Raw genomic sequence first — 16,497 nt, 5'->3', positions numbered from 1 at the left:
TGAGAAAACCCAAACAAATGATTTATGTTTTGAATAGAGTTGAATCTTTCTCTGAGTTCACAAAGAATGCGATCGACCGATTTCTAATAGCTGCTGTTGAAATTTCTTCTCTTCTGAGAATTCAGGTGCTTCATCTTCGGCATTCTCATCAAACATGCGCTTTTTTCTTCTCTTTCGAACTACTTTGAAATGAGGATCAAGGCCAAGATTTGTTGCCATTTTCTTTGGCTTCTTTCATTGCAGCGTTTGAATAGTTTGCCCTTTCCGAGTCTAGTTCAGAGATCAATTCGACTGATGTGTTTGGCCGATCTATGTATGGTGATATTCTCCACTTGTAGGAGCTTGTTCACAATGTCAATGCGGGTCAATTGCTTGTACCAAAAACAGGAAGAGAACTATAAACTCAAACTGCTTGACATTTTTCAAAAGATTAGCTGCTTCAGTTTTTGTTTCATCTGAGGTAGTTAGGGGCTGGTTCTGAGGTCATTTAAAGCATTTATAATTTTACCTAGATGCTTGTATATAACTTGTACAGCTTCCCTCTTAGTCGACCATCTGGTGTTACTTTGTAGTTTTAGAGATAGAGGGACATGTTTTAATAAAACCTCCCCATCTATTGGTCGAGGAAGCAAAAAAAATTGTACAAGCAGTTAAGAGTTCCAAAGTATGACTGTACCTCCCCTGACATACTAGCAGCATTTGCACCTACTAAATTTAAGGAATGAGCCGCGCAAGGCACAAAATAAGCCAGGTTGTTTTCGGCAAGAATCCTAGATTGGACGCCTTTGTATTTGCCAGCCATATTCGAACCATTGTCATAGCACTGGCCCCGGCAGTTCTTCAAATCTAAGCCATCTTTTTTGATTTTCTCTGAAATTTCTTGCGAAAGACCCAATCCAGTTTTTTCACCAACTTTTACAAAATCAATAAAACTCTCCACTACCTCCGGACCCTGTTCGGTGATTTTCACATAACGAAGGACTTGAGACATTTGCTCCAAATGACTTACGTCGGGAGTACAGTCAAACATAATTGAAAAGTATTTTGAAGCCTTGATGTCACAAAATATGTTTTCTCTGACTTTTCCTGCAATAATGTCTAAAAAAATTCATTCTGGATGAGCGGCGAAAAGTAACTGACTTGGCCTTTTTTTTATGGCGAAGAATGTGCTCTTTCAGAGGTGCATGGTAATGAGATACTAGTTCAATAGTGTTCAAAAACCTACCGCATCTAGGGTCACTGAAATCCAGGTTTTCATTGGAGCCTCGTAATGGGCTGCATCTTTTGCTAGGTGTAAGATTACATCAATGATAGCATACAAAAACACCCTTCCAGTGTGCCTCTTCAAGTGCAATCATGTCTTGTAGTTCTTTGTCAATGCCAGAACGTTTACTTAAACTAGATTCTAAATTTTTCCAAGCACAAAAGCACTGTTTGTGATTTAAGGAGTTCTCATGCTCAGGAATCCGTTCACTCAATTTCTTCCACTGAGTGAACCCTTCATCTTGGCTAAAAGCAGAAATCTTATGTGGATGTTGATGTTCAGTGTGCGAAAAAAGTTTGCATGGATACAATACAAGGAATTGTTTGATTTGCTATAGACTAGCCATGTTCGATGTACTTTTAAGCCATTAGGCATAATTTTTGTAAACCACTCTTTAGTCAACTGTCTCCCATCTCTTAAAGTATTGTTAAGATCAGGTTCTATTTTCCCTTCATTCAATAATCTCGATACGAGAAAACATCTGTCTGCATCCGAAATGGTATTAGGCCACTTCCCCGGATCTTTTAGATCAATAGATTTAGTAGACCTCACACCATGGGTTGGATCAGTTGTCAAACTCGTAGACGTACCATTATTATACTTTTGCTCCGGTTGAAAACATCTCGATCTCTTCACCCTCGACGTCATCCTGGGTGACCGTTGGTACAACTGGAAGTTCTTCCAGCTGAAGATTTTCCGTACCAAGATTAGCATTAGTTGAAAACACGTCTTGGACTGCATCAGCTGATGACCCTCCCATCTTCAAAAGTCGTACTTGTACTACAGCTGATTTCATCTGAAAAAATAAAAAATTTCGAGTTACCTTCATTCGATAAAATAATTTTATTGGTATATTTGTCAATTTGTGGTAGAACTTAGCTGTTTAAATTGTGCCGTATTTATCTAAAAGCATAGTTTAACGCTAAATTAAACAATACTGCCGACAAAGCATCTCCTACTATACTATTTTTTTTAAATAAATTATGACGTTCTTAGTTCTTGGTTAAAGCGAAATGTCGTCTTCAAGTGTGACGATGACTAGATTTGCTGCTTGTTAGCGTTTCTAAGAAATAGCTTAAGAAGAAGAAAGCTTAAACCCTGTGTTTCAATTATATATTTTTTAAACACAGATTCATATCAATAGTACGCTGCTACAGTTACAGAAAAGTTAATTATGATATATTTTTTAAGGTTTCAATAAGTTAATCATTAATCTGTATTAGTTAATAAATACAAAGTAACAAAGTACTGTATATCTATCTTACCTACCTTTACTGTTTGTTTCATTTAGCCATGATGATAGAAGAGACGAGATTTGATGTGCTTCTTTTTTTCTCTCTTTAGCTCTTTTTGCGATTTCCGCACCAGACAGTTTTTTCGACATGACTAATATTCACAAACACGAAAATAAATATTGCTAGTAACACTCAAAGAAACAGCTCCGCAACCACTTTACGTGAACCGAACCACTGATGATGTATATAATGAAGTAGAAGTATGAACTATTGTCAACAATTAGTAGTGCACAACTGCACAACATACGCAGTTAGTCTGTTAGTCAAGGTCAGGCCAGCGAGCATCGATGTGTTGTGTTTGTGGCAATGTGGCATGTGTGGTGCGGTGAGAGGGATGGGGGAGCTGCGGGTGGGAGCCGGGAGGGGAAGGAAGTGTCTGACGCCGCGCCGTCCTAGTGAGTCATTCCACAGATAACACAGTGTGCCCATACTCGTTCTGTACAAGTTCATGCAGACCGTTAAACATGATTCGTAAATAGTCAGATAGCATTCATCATTTCACTTTGCATTTTCTTAGACTTAAATCAAATAAAAATAATAAATATAATGATTTTCTTTTGCAACACACCTCGCATTAAAAAATATTTTCAACAATTTTTATTAGAAAAATCTGTGGCCGTGTTGGCGCCCCCCCCAACAACTTGCGCCCGGGGCACATGCCCCGCGTGCCCCCCCTAGTTTACGTCGCTGAGTAGTTACACATTAACAATTAATAAATTGTAAAGTGGATTTGCCTACATCAAGAAAAAATGCCATTCTAAAATAGAAACATTTTTAGTTTTATGAATTAGTTATGTTAATATACTCATAATTTATGTCTGGGATCTGTTTGCTCTTAGTTATGAATTAAATAGTCTCAAGGACGTAGCCAGTGAGGGGGTCCAAAGACGCCCTCCAAATTTTCAATTTTTCAATTACTATTTTAGTAAACGATTTAAAGTTATTTAAATATTATTTTAATAACTTAGAATAATTACTGAAATGTACTGCTGAAAGATTGTAATCAACAAAGAAATGGGTCAAGAACCTTTTTAAGGAACAAAATGGGTGCTTACTCTCTGACCACTACAGGAAAATATCAGTTGTCTGGACCCCTCAAAATACTATTCAAATTTTAAAACTAAAATTGAGTTAAAATTATTGGTAAAGAACTTTATTTATCAAAACATTAAAAAGTGAAAGATTGAAAAGCGTTGAGCTTGCGCCTGATTAGAGTTTGAAGTTGGGACTCCTTAAAACTTTTAGTGAAAGCATTGTGTTGTGACCGATCAGTCTCCAATCTGTACCACATCTGGAATAGTTCATTGTAAAAATAAATGAGAAAAACAAAAACTCATATAATGCATTACAAATAAATTTATGATTTTCAACTATGTAAATAAATTAAAATTTACAAAAAAATTAGAATAAGTTTTTAGAAATTGCAATTTGTTTGTCCAACATGGATGGGTTCAGACTACAGATTATGATTATGAAATAATGAAAACAGATTCATATTAAAAATTAATCTTTTAGACTGTATTGCAGAACAATCATAACACAATTTTATAAGTTTGTTGATTTTAATCCTTAAATCACAAATTATGAATGTAACATTTTTAGACTGTCAGAAGTTGTAATAAAATATGTGCGTATCCTCATAGTACAAACTTACCAACTAAGTAACTATATAAACATTATAAAAAACAATTAAAAGTATTTACACAATTTGAAAATTGGCTGAATCTAAAAAAATATATTCTTACTGGGATTACTTGGGAAAAGTAATCATGAACTATTTTCTCCATATTGTGCTGTTGTACTAGATTATTTTATATTTAATTTTTTAATGATGATAACATGTATGATGAAGTGTGATGATAATAGAAATTCTGTTAAGATAAATATTATTAACTTATAAACATTTAACTTAATATGGAACTTGGTTATTCAGTTCAGGCTGTTACTGGATTTCAAATTTAAGATGGTACAGTAACTTAATTAGATTCTTGAAAAGCTAAACATTCCTCTGAGTATGATTGCTAGCCTTTAACTTATTTTGGTACAAAAGAGTGTTCTTTGACTTGGCATAAATCCAGTAAACAGGTGTTATAGGTTACAATGCAGTTGACAAATAAAAACATAAATAATTTTATGTAATTATCTATACAATGCTAGGTTCATCACTTTTTACCCTTTTTATTCATGGAATTTTATTTTGAAATCTTGTTATGGGACATTCTTAAAATGCGAGAAAATGGAGTGAAAAGAATAAGGTGTAGTAGAAGACTGAGCAAGAATTGAACCTTAAGGCTGTAGTGAAATGACCTTTAGTTTTTCTCCATAAAATAAATTTTAAACATCAAGCACTTTTATGCCCTCTTTATTCATCTTAGCGTTATGGGAAATATCTAATTTAAAAGATATACTTAATACCCATTTGAATGCTTTTTAGTTTTTTGTAAAGTATAAGTTTTTAGTATTTCAACAATAAAATATCAATCAAAAATATGAGAAAATATAGCTGTCAATAAAGGTGGTTCATAGCTATAATAAATTCTGGTTATTGTCCTTGCACCTTTGAAGTTCTAACAACTACTTCTCTTACATAAAATACAATTAACTTAGTAATATTGTACACTATTAGTGCAGTGCCTGGAGCATTTGAAACATTAAAACCTCGGATTACGATTACAGTGAATGATATTATATGGTTAATGTGGGATTTCGTTTTTAAGCTATAAATATACATTTTTATCAAATTTTTTGTGCATTTGATTTTTTAATTTTTAAACAGATAATAATGAAAATATAGTTCTTGACCATATAGTTTTGTTTTAAATAACATTTTTCTTATTTATATGTGGAGTTTTACCTAAATGGATATAGAGGAACTAAAGATAATTATAACTATAACTAAGGGACAGGGGCAATAAGGGATCTTGGACAGTTAGTAAAACATGGAGAAAAGAGTGGAGCAGCAGCTGCAATGAACAATGAAATTTCTCGGCTAGTTTAATTTTAAATAACACGAGCTCTGTAAATATATATATTTAATAAAAATAATCAAATAAAGGTGAATGATAATATAAAATTATTAATAAATTATTTGTTTATATAAAATTTTACATCTTTGAAAAAATCAAATACTTTTTTTGGCTTTATTTATTTTTATAATAGATGAAGTATTGGAGCACCTATTTTCGTTACATTATAAACAGGCTACACTACAGTAAAAGTCACTTATTCGGCATCCACATGCAATTCCACATCTCTTTTTACAATAACATTTGCAAGAAATTATCTGGGTCAGGTAATTAATTCATTGTTATTGGGATGTACGTGTTATTGAAATACTTCTATCTCCAATGTTCATTAACTACGTCACTTCCTAACCATATATGAATTTTCAGGTATACTCTTTTTAAGTGTTCAAATGCTGCATCAGAGGTAGGAGACATTGATGACAAAAGAACACTTGTATTTTTAGCAGTTGCTTTGATGAAAGAATTAAATCTGAGCCTATCCAAATCTTTAGTTTTTGTTGAAGCTGCATCTAAACCCAAAATACATGCTACACACGCTTAAAATATTTTATTGGAGTCTTCACTGATATTTTTAAATACTTCTGCTGAGTTGTGTAAATCATTTAGTTTTTCAAAATATCTGGCAAACTTAAGTTTTAAAAACGCAGAAGTAGTATAACAATCTCCAGTAATTCAGATAGCAATAGACATAATATGATACCTATTAGAAAAAGAGTTGTTTTGTTTGAAGAAGTCCACCAATATTTTTATGTCGGTATTATCCTTTTCTGTTCTAGCATTTGTCAAATCAGTGTGTCGACTTTTATTGAAAGATGTATAACATAATTTTCTTTGTTTTTAATAATATCTGGCTATAGATAACTCTCCAGATTCATTTATATACTATACTTTCAGTGGCATCACATTTAGAAGGACCTCCCTCGATACTAATTCCTTTCATCAAGAGTTGCTCAATAGTCTGATCACTTGCAATGCTAGAAAAAAATTAATATCCGAACGTCTAGATGTGAAGTATCCTTCCGTAAAAGTTTGAACTCCGTAGGGTCCATTTTATACTATAGTTCTTTCATGTCTTGCAGATAAAATTAAGCTTCTTACCTACAAATGAAATAGTTTTTTTTTTCCCAGCTGAAGTTAGGTAAATTCAAGCTACTTCTGAGCTTTTATTTGGGGTGAAAATAAATAAAATTCACATACCTCTTTTTATATTCAATGTATTTCTTATCAACATATCTCTACCAGTAACAAAGTTTTACAAGTAAGTTTTTTAAATCTATTTCATAAATAAATTCTGTTTGTGAGTTACCAATCCATCCTGTCGTCTGCTTGAAGCAGCTCTTAAGGAGGTTACTTCTCTACTATTTTTTATTATTTCACCATAACTTGAATTTGTTTCACAAGATTAATCCAGGTGTTTACATATAACACAGCTATGCTCATCGGTCATGATGCTGGTCGTTAGTTTATCCATTGTCAAAAAAACTAATAGTTAAAATTACTTATTTATTTATTGTATTTTATCTATAATTATTATATTTTTGAACTTAACTTGGTTTTTAATAATCAACCTATCTGTTATTTCATTAATAATCCAATAATGAATTTTAGTTTTGAATCAAATTAAAAACTACAGTACAAAAATAAAGCAATACAAGATTTTTGATATATTTTAATAGAAAAATAGTTTTGAAAACAGTTTTGCTATAAATATACAAGAATTGTTACACAAGTATATAAGCAACAGAGTCCGTATCATTTATTTTAATTAATTAATTTAATTTAATTAGACGAAATACTGCGCTGTACTTTGCACCTGCTATTTTGCTCTCCCTTCCACGTTTTGCTACATTTTCAAGGGCCCTATGGCCCTTCATATACAGTAGGGTCCTTAATAGATGTTTCTCTATATCTATTCAAGTTAAATTTACCATATACATTTTGAAAAATACTATTTAAAGCAAACCTATACAGTAAAAAATTAATTGCAATTTATAGTTTAAAACAGAAAATACCACATCGATCATATAAATTCATTCACTGTAATAGTAATCCACGGTCAAAACCACAGGCGCTCTTCTATATAATATTATATATTTTCCTTCAGTTGACTTACCTCAATTAAAACTGGTGGAGGTTTCATAGGAGTGATCTCAATTGTAAAGTGAATATCAGCTGTTACTTGAGCTATGGGATAAGATGGAGTGGGGACACTCCATTTAAGCTGAAACATACATGTTGAGCATTTAAGTTTCATATCTAAAAATAACCAAAACTTCATCCTTTAGAGTAAATTTGTAGGTATTTAGAAGAATGTGCAACAGAGTAAGTGAATGATAGTCTCAATGAAATTTTAATTTTAAGATAGATAATGGTTTGAAGTAGGGCATTGAGTGATCATCACGTCTACGACTGAAGATGAATCTAATGCGAAAGTTGTGAACTTGCTGAAGTTTTAAAGAAAACTCCATAGTCATGTCATTAATGACTATGTCACAGTAGTTGAAGTGAGGCAGTGCAAGTCTTTATCAGCATTATTTTAACATCCAGGAGCAGATATGAAGCCAGCTGCTTGAGGCTGTGAACATGGGCAAAGATCCTATTGTACATCACACACCAAAGACATCTGTTTGGTCCATCGTGATTGTCAATTTATTATGATCCAAGATTTTTAGTTTCTTACAGTTCTTGATAATTCAGTTTTAATTTGAGGGCCATATTAAAATTATTTTTTCAATCCAACTCTTGGTTTTTGATAAATATATATTTTTTAAATACGTTCAAGGATTTTAATGGAATTAGTTGTTGTTTTATACATTTTAAAATTACCACCCCTTCCCAAAATGGGGTGTGAAATATAACTGATATTTCATATATACATACCTATTTAATGTTGTTCAGTAGAAATTAAAAATTATTTCCAAACCATTCATGTAAAATTGTGACATTTTAACTGTACCATTTGTTTTCCATATATAGAGGATAAAATTACTTTAAAAATTTAATTAATTTAAAAACTAAAACTCCAATAACATTTTTTTTCTGCGAGGCCCTTTGTTTCCAATGAAAAATCATCAGACCCACAACTGAATTCAAAGTGGTTACAATAATTATAATTATACAACAAAACATTACTTAAAGAATTCCAATAAGACAAAAGCTTCTACAATTACTTTAAAACGTGCAGTAATTAAACATTTTCGATTTTGTTTGTTAAGGCATACCAGATTATCTTAGTTCTTGCTATAGAATCTGTTCTTACACAATTTTTTTCTATCAAGATCATGTTATGTGCGAACAAGATATTGTATTCGTCATTCTTCCCTTTATTTTAGTGTAACAATTAATCTCATCAGTACCAAACCACTCTCTTTATTTTCTACAGCTATAATTATTTTTTTACTAACAAAAATTTACATTAGTTTTTTATTGTGACCAACACCAATCAAGATCACTGGAGCTTACACTTTATCAACACATTTATATATATATATATATATATATATATATATATATATATATATATATATATGAGAATATAGAAGTAGTGTATCTAGTTAACATTTTCACTCTCAAAATATCCAGAAACTATAAAACACTGTATTGTGTTTAGATTAAATATATACTCTTAAGGTTGTATTCTATCTTCAATTTCAAAAAGTAAATTTAAATGTCTTTGTGGTTAAGGCATGCTTTTTACGATCATCATCACTAAGTGTGTGACAGATTACAGAATAAGAATAATTATTCTGCATAGTATTTATAAGCAAAAACATAATTATAGGTAGAATACCCCAAAAGTTTGCATGAGCTAATTATGTATTTAAATATGATGAAACCTTTTATATTATAATTTATATAAATAAGACGAAAATGTACTGTTCGTTCTATGAACTCTTCTCCACACACATCATGTTTTCTCAGTGGAGATTGTTCTTTAGAATAAGAATAAGGTTTAAATCTTAAAATACACAAATTTTTATAATCTCTGTGATTATAATTCTTAATAAATAAACCTTAGAAAAAGGACCACACTCATACAAAAATTGCTTCAAGAATAGAATAAGATAGTAACAATTGCAATTAAAATGGAATCACTCATACAAACCGTATAGAAATGTGAATATGATTCTGTAACCAATATACCAGTATAGTTTATCTTGAAATACCAATTAGGATTGAATGACCACTTGTTAATACACCTTACAATGAGCTCTAAACCATCCGCGATAGAAAACTCTTCTGGATATTTGTACCTTTGGAATCTTTCAATGCCAATCATTCTGTAATTATCAACTCTTTTATTAGATTCATTTAGAATGTCATCAATGAAGCCTGAGGCCATCTCAAATATGGATGGGTGTTTTACTTCAGTTGACTTGGTCTTTGGTAACAATTTCTTCAGTGAAACAAACTTCATCTCTTTTGCTGTTAAAGAGGCTTTTCTCTCCAACTGCTTAAATGATTCAACTAGAATGTTTTCCACTAATTCATTAGCAAACTTTAAAACAGATTGGCTCTCCTCTGGTTCTAAATTTGAAGCAGAAAATAAACTTTCAAACATAATCTCTTCTTTACTCGCTTTTTCATGTTTTTGTTCCTGTTTCGGTTTGCTCTGATTTACAACAGATCCTTTTATCAAACTTTTTGGAGTTTCTATTTGGGTAGGAATAATATACTTGAATTTACTTTCAGATTTTGGCTCCATTACTATCTGCTTAACTTTTGTTTATTGCTTTTCAAGTAATACGAGTAATGTCATATGAGGTTATGTAGGTAGTTTTAAATAAGATAAAAGTAAATGTTGAATAAAAAGAGATACCAGCTGTAGTTGTTATTTTAAGTCTTTAATATTTCTTATTCAGATAAAAATAAAAACATTTTAAAGGAATATTAATAATGCAATTTTTTTCATACTACTGTACAATAATAGTCTGGCTATAATACATACTGATAAATATCAAATATTTACAACAAAATATTAAAAAATTTGATTACTTCTGCAAACGAGTTTTAGCGTTGGTTCAATTTTTATTTCCAATTACAATAAAACTTTTGAGTTGAAGTTGTGGAAGTACACTAGTCTCTGGCTGCAATAAGTCAGTACTGTAAAATATGCAGATACGAATATGCAAATAAGCATGGTGACCCCCTAGAGACAATGTCTAGTAAATGATATCTAATTACGTAACTCAAAGTCTCCTTTTACAAACCCTTCAAGCTAGTGACCTCTATGAGAGGCTAGGTTTGATAGAAATAAACCCCTTCCACAAATGGAGTTTGAATGGTGTATTGATAGTTCTAACATAAAAATTTGCACGCTGTTGGAGTTGCTTTGAACAGGACATTTAGATTGCTGATGGTTCCAATAGGTTTTTTTTCAGTTTGCCAAGTAGAGATAACTGCAATTGTGGACTAAGTGAGACTCTTCATCTGGAGTGCAGAGGCAAAGCAATGAATATTTTTACCGATAGTCAGATAGCTTTTATAGTCTGGACTAATATTAATTAACTTCAATTTTGTATGGAATTATTATTGGGTAATTTATTCTCTTGGTAGGATCAGCAAACACTACTATTTATTGAATTTATGCCATAAGAGGATTGTGTGAAATGACAAGACTGCTATTGGCAAGCTAGGGATAAGCGTCAATCATGACAGGATCTCAATTGTTCTATGGAATTTTCAATAGGCGTGGCTTTGAGCTATTTTAAATTGGGTTCACATCAAACACAAGACATACTTTTTTTAGGCTTAAGGATGAGTAAGCTTGCTATCCATACATCCATACCTATACTCAGACCGATTTTTTCGGATGATTTTACCGGGTTTGGGCTTTTAGGGGGCTCCGCCATGTATTTGAAGTGACTGTATCGTCGAATGAGGAAACTGACTGTTACTTTTAAAATATTAATGTTACTTTTGATTTAAAAATCTCGATCGTGTTTATTTATGTCGTGCATAGTAGCGGAAAAGCCAATAATAGCTCAAGCGATTAATAACAAATACTTGCGTCCAGTCTGACTTGATGAATCATAACTGGAATGTCGATTCAAGACGAACTATATTCAATTGAGAATAAAACTAAAATTAAAAAGCACGTCACTTAAAGATTTTTCTTACTATCATAAATATCTAAAAAAACCATTTAAATCGGAGAACTAATATGCTAATTATCATACATGTTAGAATTAACTAAATTAATTTTAAAAAATGCTTAAAATGGTCCGATTAATACGATTTTCCATACAACTTTGTAGCAACATATATTAAATCTTACTATCAGTAAAAAAATATAAAATGTTGTCAATGGGATATCATTGTGGGGAGGAGGGTGAAGTGATGTGACGGGGCGCGGTGGCGGGTCATGACGATGCCCGCAATGAAGTATTTTTTCCGGGGCCCGCAAAAGCTGAGTACGGCACTGCATACATCTTCCAATAAGAAATCATTAGACTCTATGAGTAGATGTACATTATCTTCTCGAATATTTTGCCTGCCCCCTAATCACATGGAATTATGAATACCTGATTTACAGAGTGGTTATATGTTATTAGAGTTATCCCATTATGTAAAATTCGTAATTGGCAAGATGAAACTGCATAACACTTGAATTTTTTACTGTCCTGAGTTACTGTTTTTTTACTGTTAATCCTACCACAATGTCTGTTTTTTGTCATCTTTGACGTTTTAGATTACGTTGGTACATTTTCTCAGGGCAGCCTGATTTGAGAATACATTACTTTTGATAGAATGAGAGTTCGTTCTCAGGCAATTTTCAACATACTCCATGGTTTCTTTCTTCAGGACATGCTTTCACAGTCTTCAACATAAACTGTCTCAAACATATTAAGCTGTGGCTATTGATAACAAATTGTACCCTATTTAGAAAAAAAACGTCAATTATAAGGAAAAGGAATTTCCAAAGTACCTGTTGAAAGTTTGTAATATATATTTTTAGTATGTATACCCAAACTGTTATTCTTTAGTGTTTAAAGCGAAAAAATATCGAAAAATCTATTAAGGAAATCAAGACACAAAACATCTTAAAACTGGAGATTTTACTATAACGTTTTTAATTTGAATTTATTATGTTTCCACACTATCTATTTACTTATTTTAACATCTTACATTGGGCTATACTTAATCGATTACATACCTGTCAAATTTTTACTATCGTTTGTTGAATAATATTATATTAATCAGCAAGTTAAGATGTATCTGTAAGTTTTCTAAATAAGCTTTTTGTTTTTTGAAGTACTTATATTAACCTCTTCATGCATGAATTATTAAATAATTAAAATAAAAATTTGTTTACTTGTTTTTCTTGTTAAATAGGCTTGTTTAATAACAAAAATAATTTTTTCAAATTTTTTTGCGTCTTAGTTAAAAAATGGCGGACCTGACGTCATATGACACCACCATGCAATAAGGAAACAAAAGAATTAATGTTACCTTTTTTATAAATTGTTTTATTTTCTGGTACATGTGCATTAAATAAGTACTATGTTTAAGTTATAAATGTACAAAAATGTATTTAATCTCTTAACATTAAATATTGTCACATTTTTGTAAAATAAAAAAATGTTTATTTAAAAAAAAATTTAAATTTCAAAACTAAAATCAATTTATTTATTGAAATATCCATATAATAACATCCTATTTACTATGGAAAGCTTCCATAAGTGTGGACATACATGTAAACCATAAATGTTTTACACTGGAATCTGGTTTTTTTTTTTCTTGCAGTGTTCAAAACGGCATCGCTGCTCCCTGGCGTTTTCGACTTTCGATGGCCAGTGGTCAACTTTGTCGTATCTCAGTTCCGGAATTATGCTTACTGGTTACTTTTTTTAAAGAGTTGGAGTGTTGTTAGGAGACATTGATGAGGGCCTTCCTCTCTTCTTCGTGTCACATAACCCTTTCGCAATGAGGGTAAGGGGCTACAGATGATTTGAAAGACAACAAGTCCATTTTTCCATCAACCGATTTCGTGTAGCACAACCAAGCATTCACTAGGGACACATTTAAGAGGGGAACAAATACTCTAAGGTACCACTTCTTAGACTTGATGCCATGAGGGTAATGTGCTATCATTCTGTCCGCCATGTCAACTCCTCCCATGAAGGTGTACTCAGATATAGCATGAGGCCGAGTGATCGTTATAACTTCTTGGGTTTTCTTGTATTGACTGAAAATTTTGAAAATCTGTGCAAATTTCAGGAAGATTTTCTGGTATTTCAATACCTTCTGAAATATTCTGTTGGGCAACATCAACTTCAAATAGTTCATCACCTGAGAAACTACACTCCTCATCCTCTGACCCAGATGGAATAATATTCTCACTATGTAATTCCAAGTATTCGGCAATATCACTATCATCCAAGACAGAAGTATCCATGTTTTCTTACACCTACGAAGAAGAAAAAATAAAATAAATGAAACTATACCAATCAGTAATGGGCATCGGGATAGTTTCACTTATTGCATGGTGGCGTCATTTGCCACTCATCAATAATTTGTGGCTAATTTTTATTATATTACCAATTTCAAAAATATATTTAGTATATATTTAGTATATGTTAGTATATAATACCTAAAAACAGAACATAATTTTTCTTAACTGATGAAAATTCCTCATTAATCAGGAAAAAATTATGAAACTTGCCAAAATAACCTCTCACTAATAACAACAATGCTGGACTGAATAAAAATGGATGGAAAATGAACTATTGCTTCCAATGTGCTGTAGGGTGGCTTTTGCTAGTACCTATGAACCCTTGATTGAACTATATGAGATAGAGACAGTTTGGAGTACATGTTACATTTTATATATATTTATTTATTTAGTGGTGTCAAATGACATCGTCATGCATGAAGAGGTTAAACAATTAAAAGTAATTAATTTGTCTAACTTAGAATAAAAAAGTGCATATTTATTAGTTGTGCTTGTATTTCCTAATTATAAAAAACAAATTTATTCTTTAAATCACGATCAAGTGCTCAATTTTCTGCCGAGCACATGGTTCCCTAATCTAAAGCAGCAGACGTACCTTCAACTATGACATTTTCTATGCTTTCTTAACAGTGGATTGGGCTATGCTAAAGGTCAGAAAAAATTCCTGCATAAAGTTTGATGGACCAATATGGTACATGCCAGCACTGTTTTCCGCTTCATTTGTATCGCTGATGTATAGTTTATATATTACTAAAAGAGTTGTGGTGTTTTGTTGAAAGTTGACTATTTTGTTTCATTATTTTAATTTTATTTATATATAATATAAACATTCAAGTTGTTGATTTTTTATATAATGTAGAAACCCCTACCTGTTAAGGAATTTCTAATTTTTTGATAAACAGAAATCGATGTGTTGAAAAGTGAATATTCTAAATACGTTTGGGTAATATTCAGAAAGTTCAAGGGTAGTAACAGCTTCTTCTTAACGGTGGTGGCAACACTGAAGTGTTTGTCCATTTTTCTGTTTGAAATGTTTGAATAATATGAACTTCTTCGTAATAGCCCATCCAACGAGCTCCTCACGCCTGGAATTTAATGGGGTGATCAGCCGAGGCGGAGAGAAAGAGTGGGGACAAAGCCGAGCAGAGCCGAGCAGTACCGATAAATCCCGAAAATTCCTGACAAACTCTTTACATGCGGCTGATAGCGACCTCAGTTCGGAACGGTTCTGATTTCTATTATCTTACGAATTAATGAGTCGTTTTATATCCGAATTAATGAGTCGTTTTATATCCGAACATATCTGCAAAACATAGAAATTATATCGAATTAATTATATTAATATAGAACTTTCTTTATAACTCCAAAGACACTTTACACGAACATATCTGCAAAACATAGAAATTATATCGAATTAATTATATTAATATTGAACTTTCTTTATAACTCCAAAGACACTTTACAAAATGTGAGATGGTGCACAACGAATAAAATGTCATAATCTTTTTGTGCTATTGGAATATATTCAAATTAATAGGGCAAAAGCAACATATTATAATGTGGAGTCCTTAATTGGCAGTAAATAAATTAATAATTACACTACAAAATCTGTAATAAGAGTTATGTAATAGCTGTAATAAACTAAGGGTATTAAAAAAGATTAAAAAAGAAACTTTTGTGTGTGTGTGTGTGTGTGTGTGTGTGTGTGTGTGTGTGTGTGTGTGTGTGTGTGTGTGTGTGTGTAGTACACACACCACACCACTGCTACTGTCCGATGAGACGTTCTGAAAATTATTGATTGTTAGTTCTGAGCTATTATAATTTTGGAGGGAAGACCAGTCCAATTTGGGATGAAACGGAAGTGGCTGGATAGTTGATAAGTCAAGCCAGCGTTTCTACGCCAGGTGCAGGGTTGCAGTGTTGGTTGACTCATATCTCCTTTCTGTGGCATGTCCTTTGATATCTTATCGTATTTTCTTTTGAGAACTTTAGTATTTGAAACACTTTGTTAAGTATTCATATTTTAGTAACCTCAAATTATTACGATCAAATTTTAACTTATAGCAATAGCAATATATTTCTCTGTCTGTTTTATAGCTACGCCACTGAATGTAACGAGGTTACTTTGTTACATTAGACTTTCTTACGTCTTTTTGGGTCTTTCGATACTCCGTTGTATTGGTTTATTTGTATGTAGACAAGAGTAATTGCCTGCCATTAATTACGTTGTAAAATCAAGGTTTAATGAAATAAATTTAATTGCGCTGAGTCCTGCAGCATCCAGCTTTAAAAATGTAATATATATATATATATATATATATATATATATATATATATATATATATATATATATATATGTTGTTGTACCAAATTACTGAAATGTGTTTAATTCAGAGTAGAAGCTAAAAACACAGCAGTGGTACATTTTAAGAGGCTTGTCACATTGATTGCCTGCAA

The 16,497-nt window shown here is 31.8% G+C and overlaps 1 protein-coding gene across 1 annotated transcript; it reads right to left on the bottom strand.

The window, feature by feature from the left end:
* Positions 1-3,696: 3,696 nt before the first annotated feature.
* On the bottom strand, positions 3,697-10,373 carry LOC124353369 (A-kinase anchor protein 14-like). The gene is made up of 3 exons (XM_046803211.1): positions 9,691-10,373; positions 7,699-7,806; positions 3,697-3,850 (listed from the first exon to the last, which is right to left on the bottom strand). The coding sequence occupies exons 1-3, from the start codon at positions 10,288-10,290 to the stop codon at positions 3,728-3,730; spliced, it is 831 nt and encodes a 276-aa protein (XP_046659167.1). The 5' UTR covers positions 10,291-10,373; the 3' UTR covers positions 3,697-3,727.
* Positions 10,374-16,497: the final 6,124 nt, after the last annotated feature.

The sequence above is a fragment of the Homalodisca vitripennis genome, chromosome 2 (assembly GCF_021130785.1).
Source record: "Homalodisca vitripennis isolate AUS2020 chromosome 2, UT_GWSS_2.1, whole genome shotgun sequence".
NCBI lineage: Eukaryota > Metazoa > Arthropoda > Insecta > Hemiptera > Cicadellidae > Homalodisca > Homalodisca vitripennis.
This window is presented reverse-complemented; position numbering and strand designations above follow the sequence as displayed.

Excerpts from the sequence above, each read along its gene's own strand:
- LOC124353369 (XM_046803211.1), bottom strand. The coding sequence starts at position 10,290 with ATGGAGCCAAAATCTGAAAGTAAATTCAAGTATATTATTCCTACCCAA. Across the intron at positions 7,807-9,690 it reads CATATTCACATTTCTATACG|CTTAAATGGAGTGTCCCCAC; the intron begins GTTTGTATGAGT and ends TGTATGTTTCAG. Across the intron at positions 3,851-7,698 it reads CTCCACCAGTTTTAATTGAG|ATGTGGTACAGATTGGAGAC; the intron begins GTAAGTCAACTG and ends GAACTATTCCAG.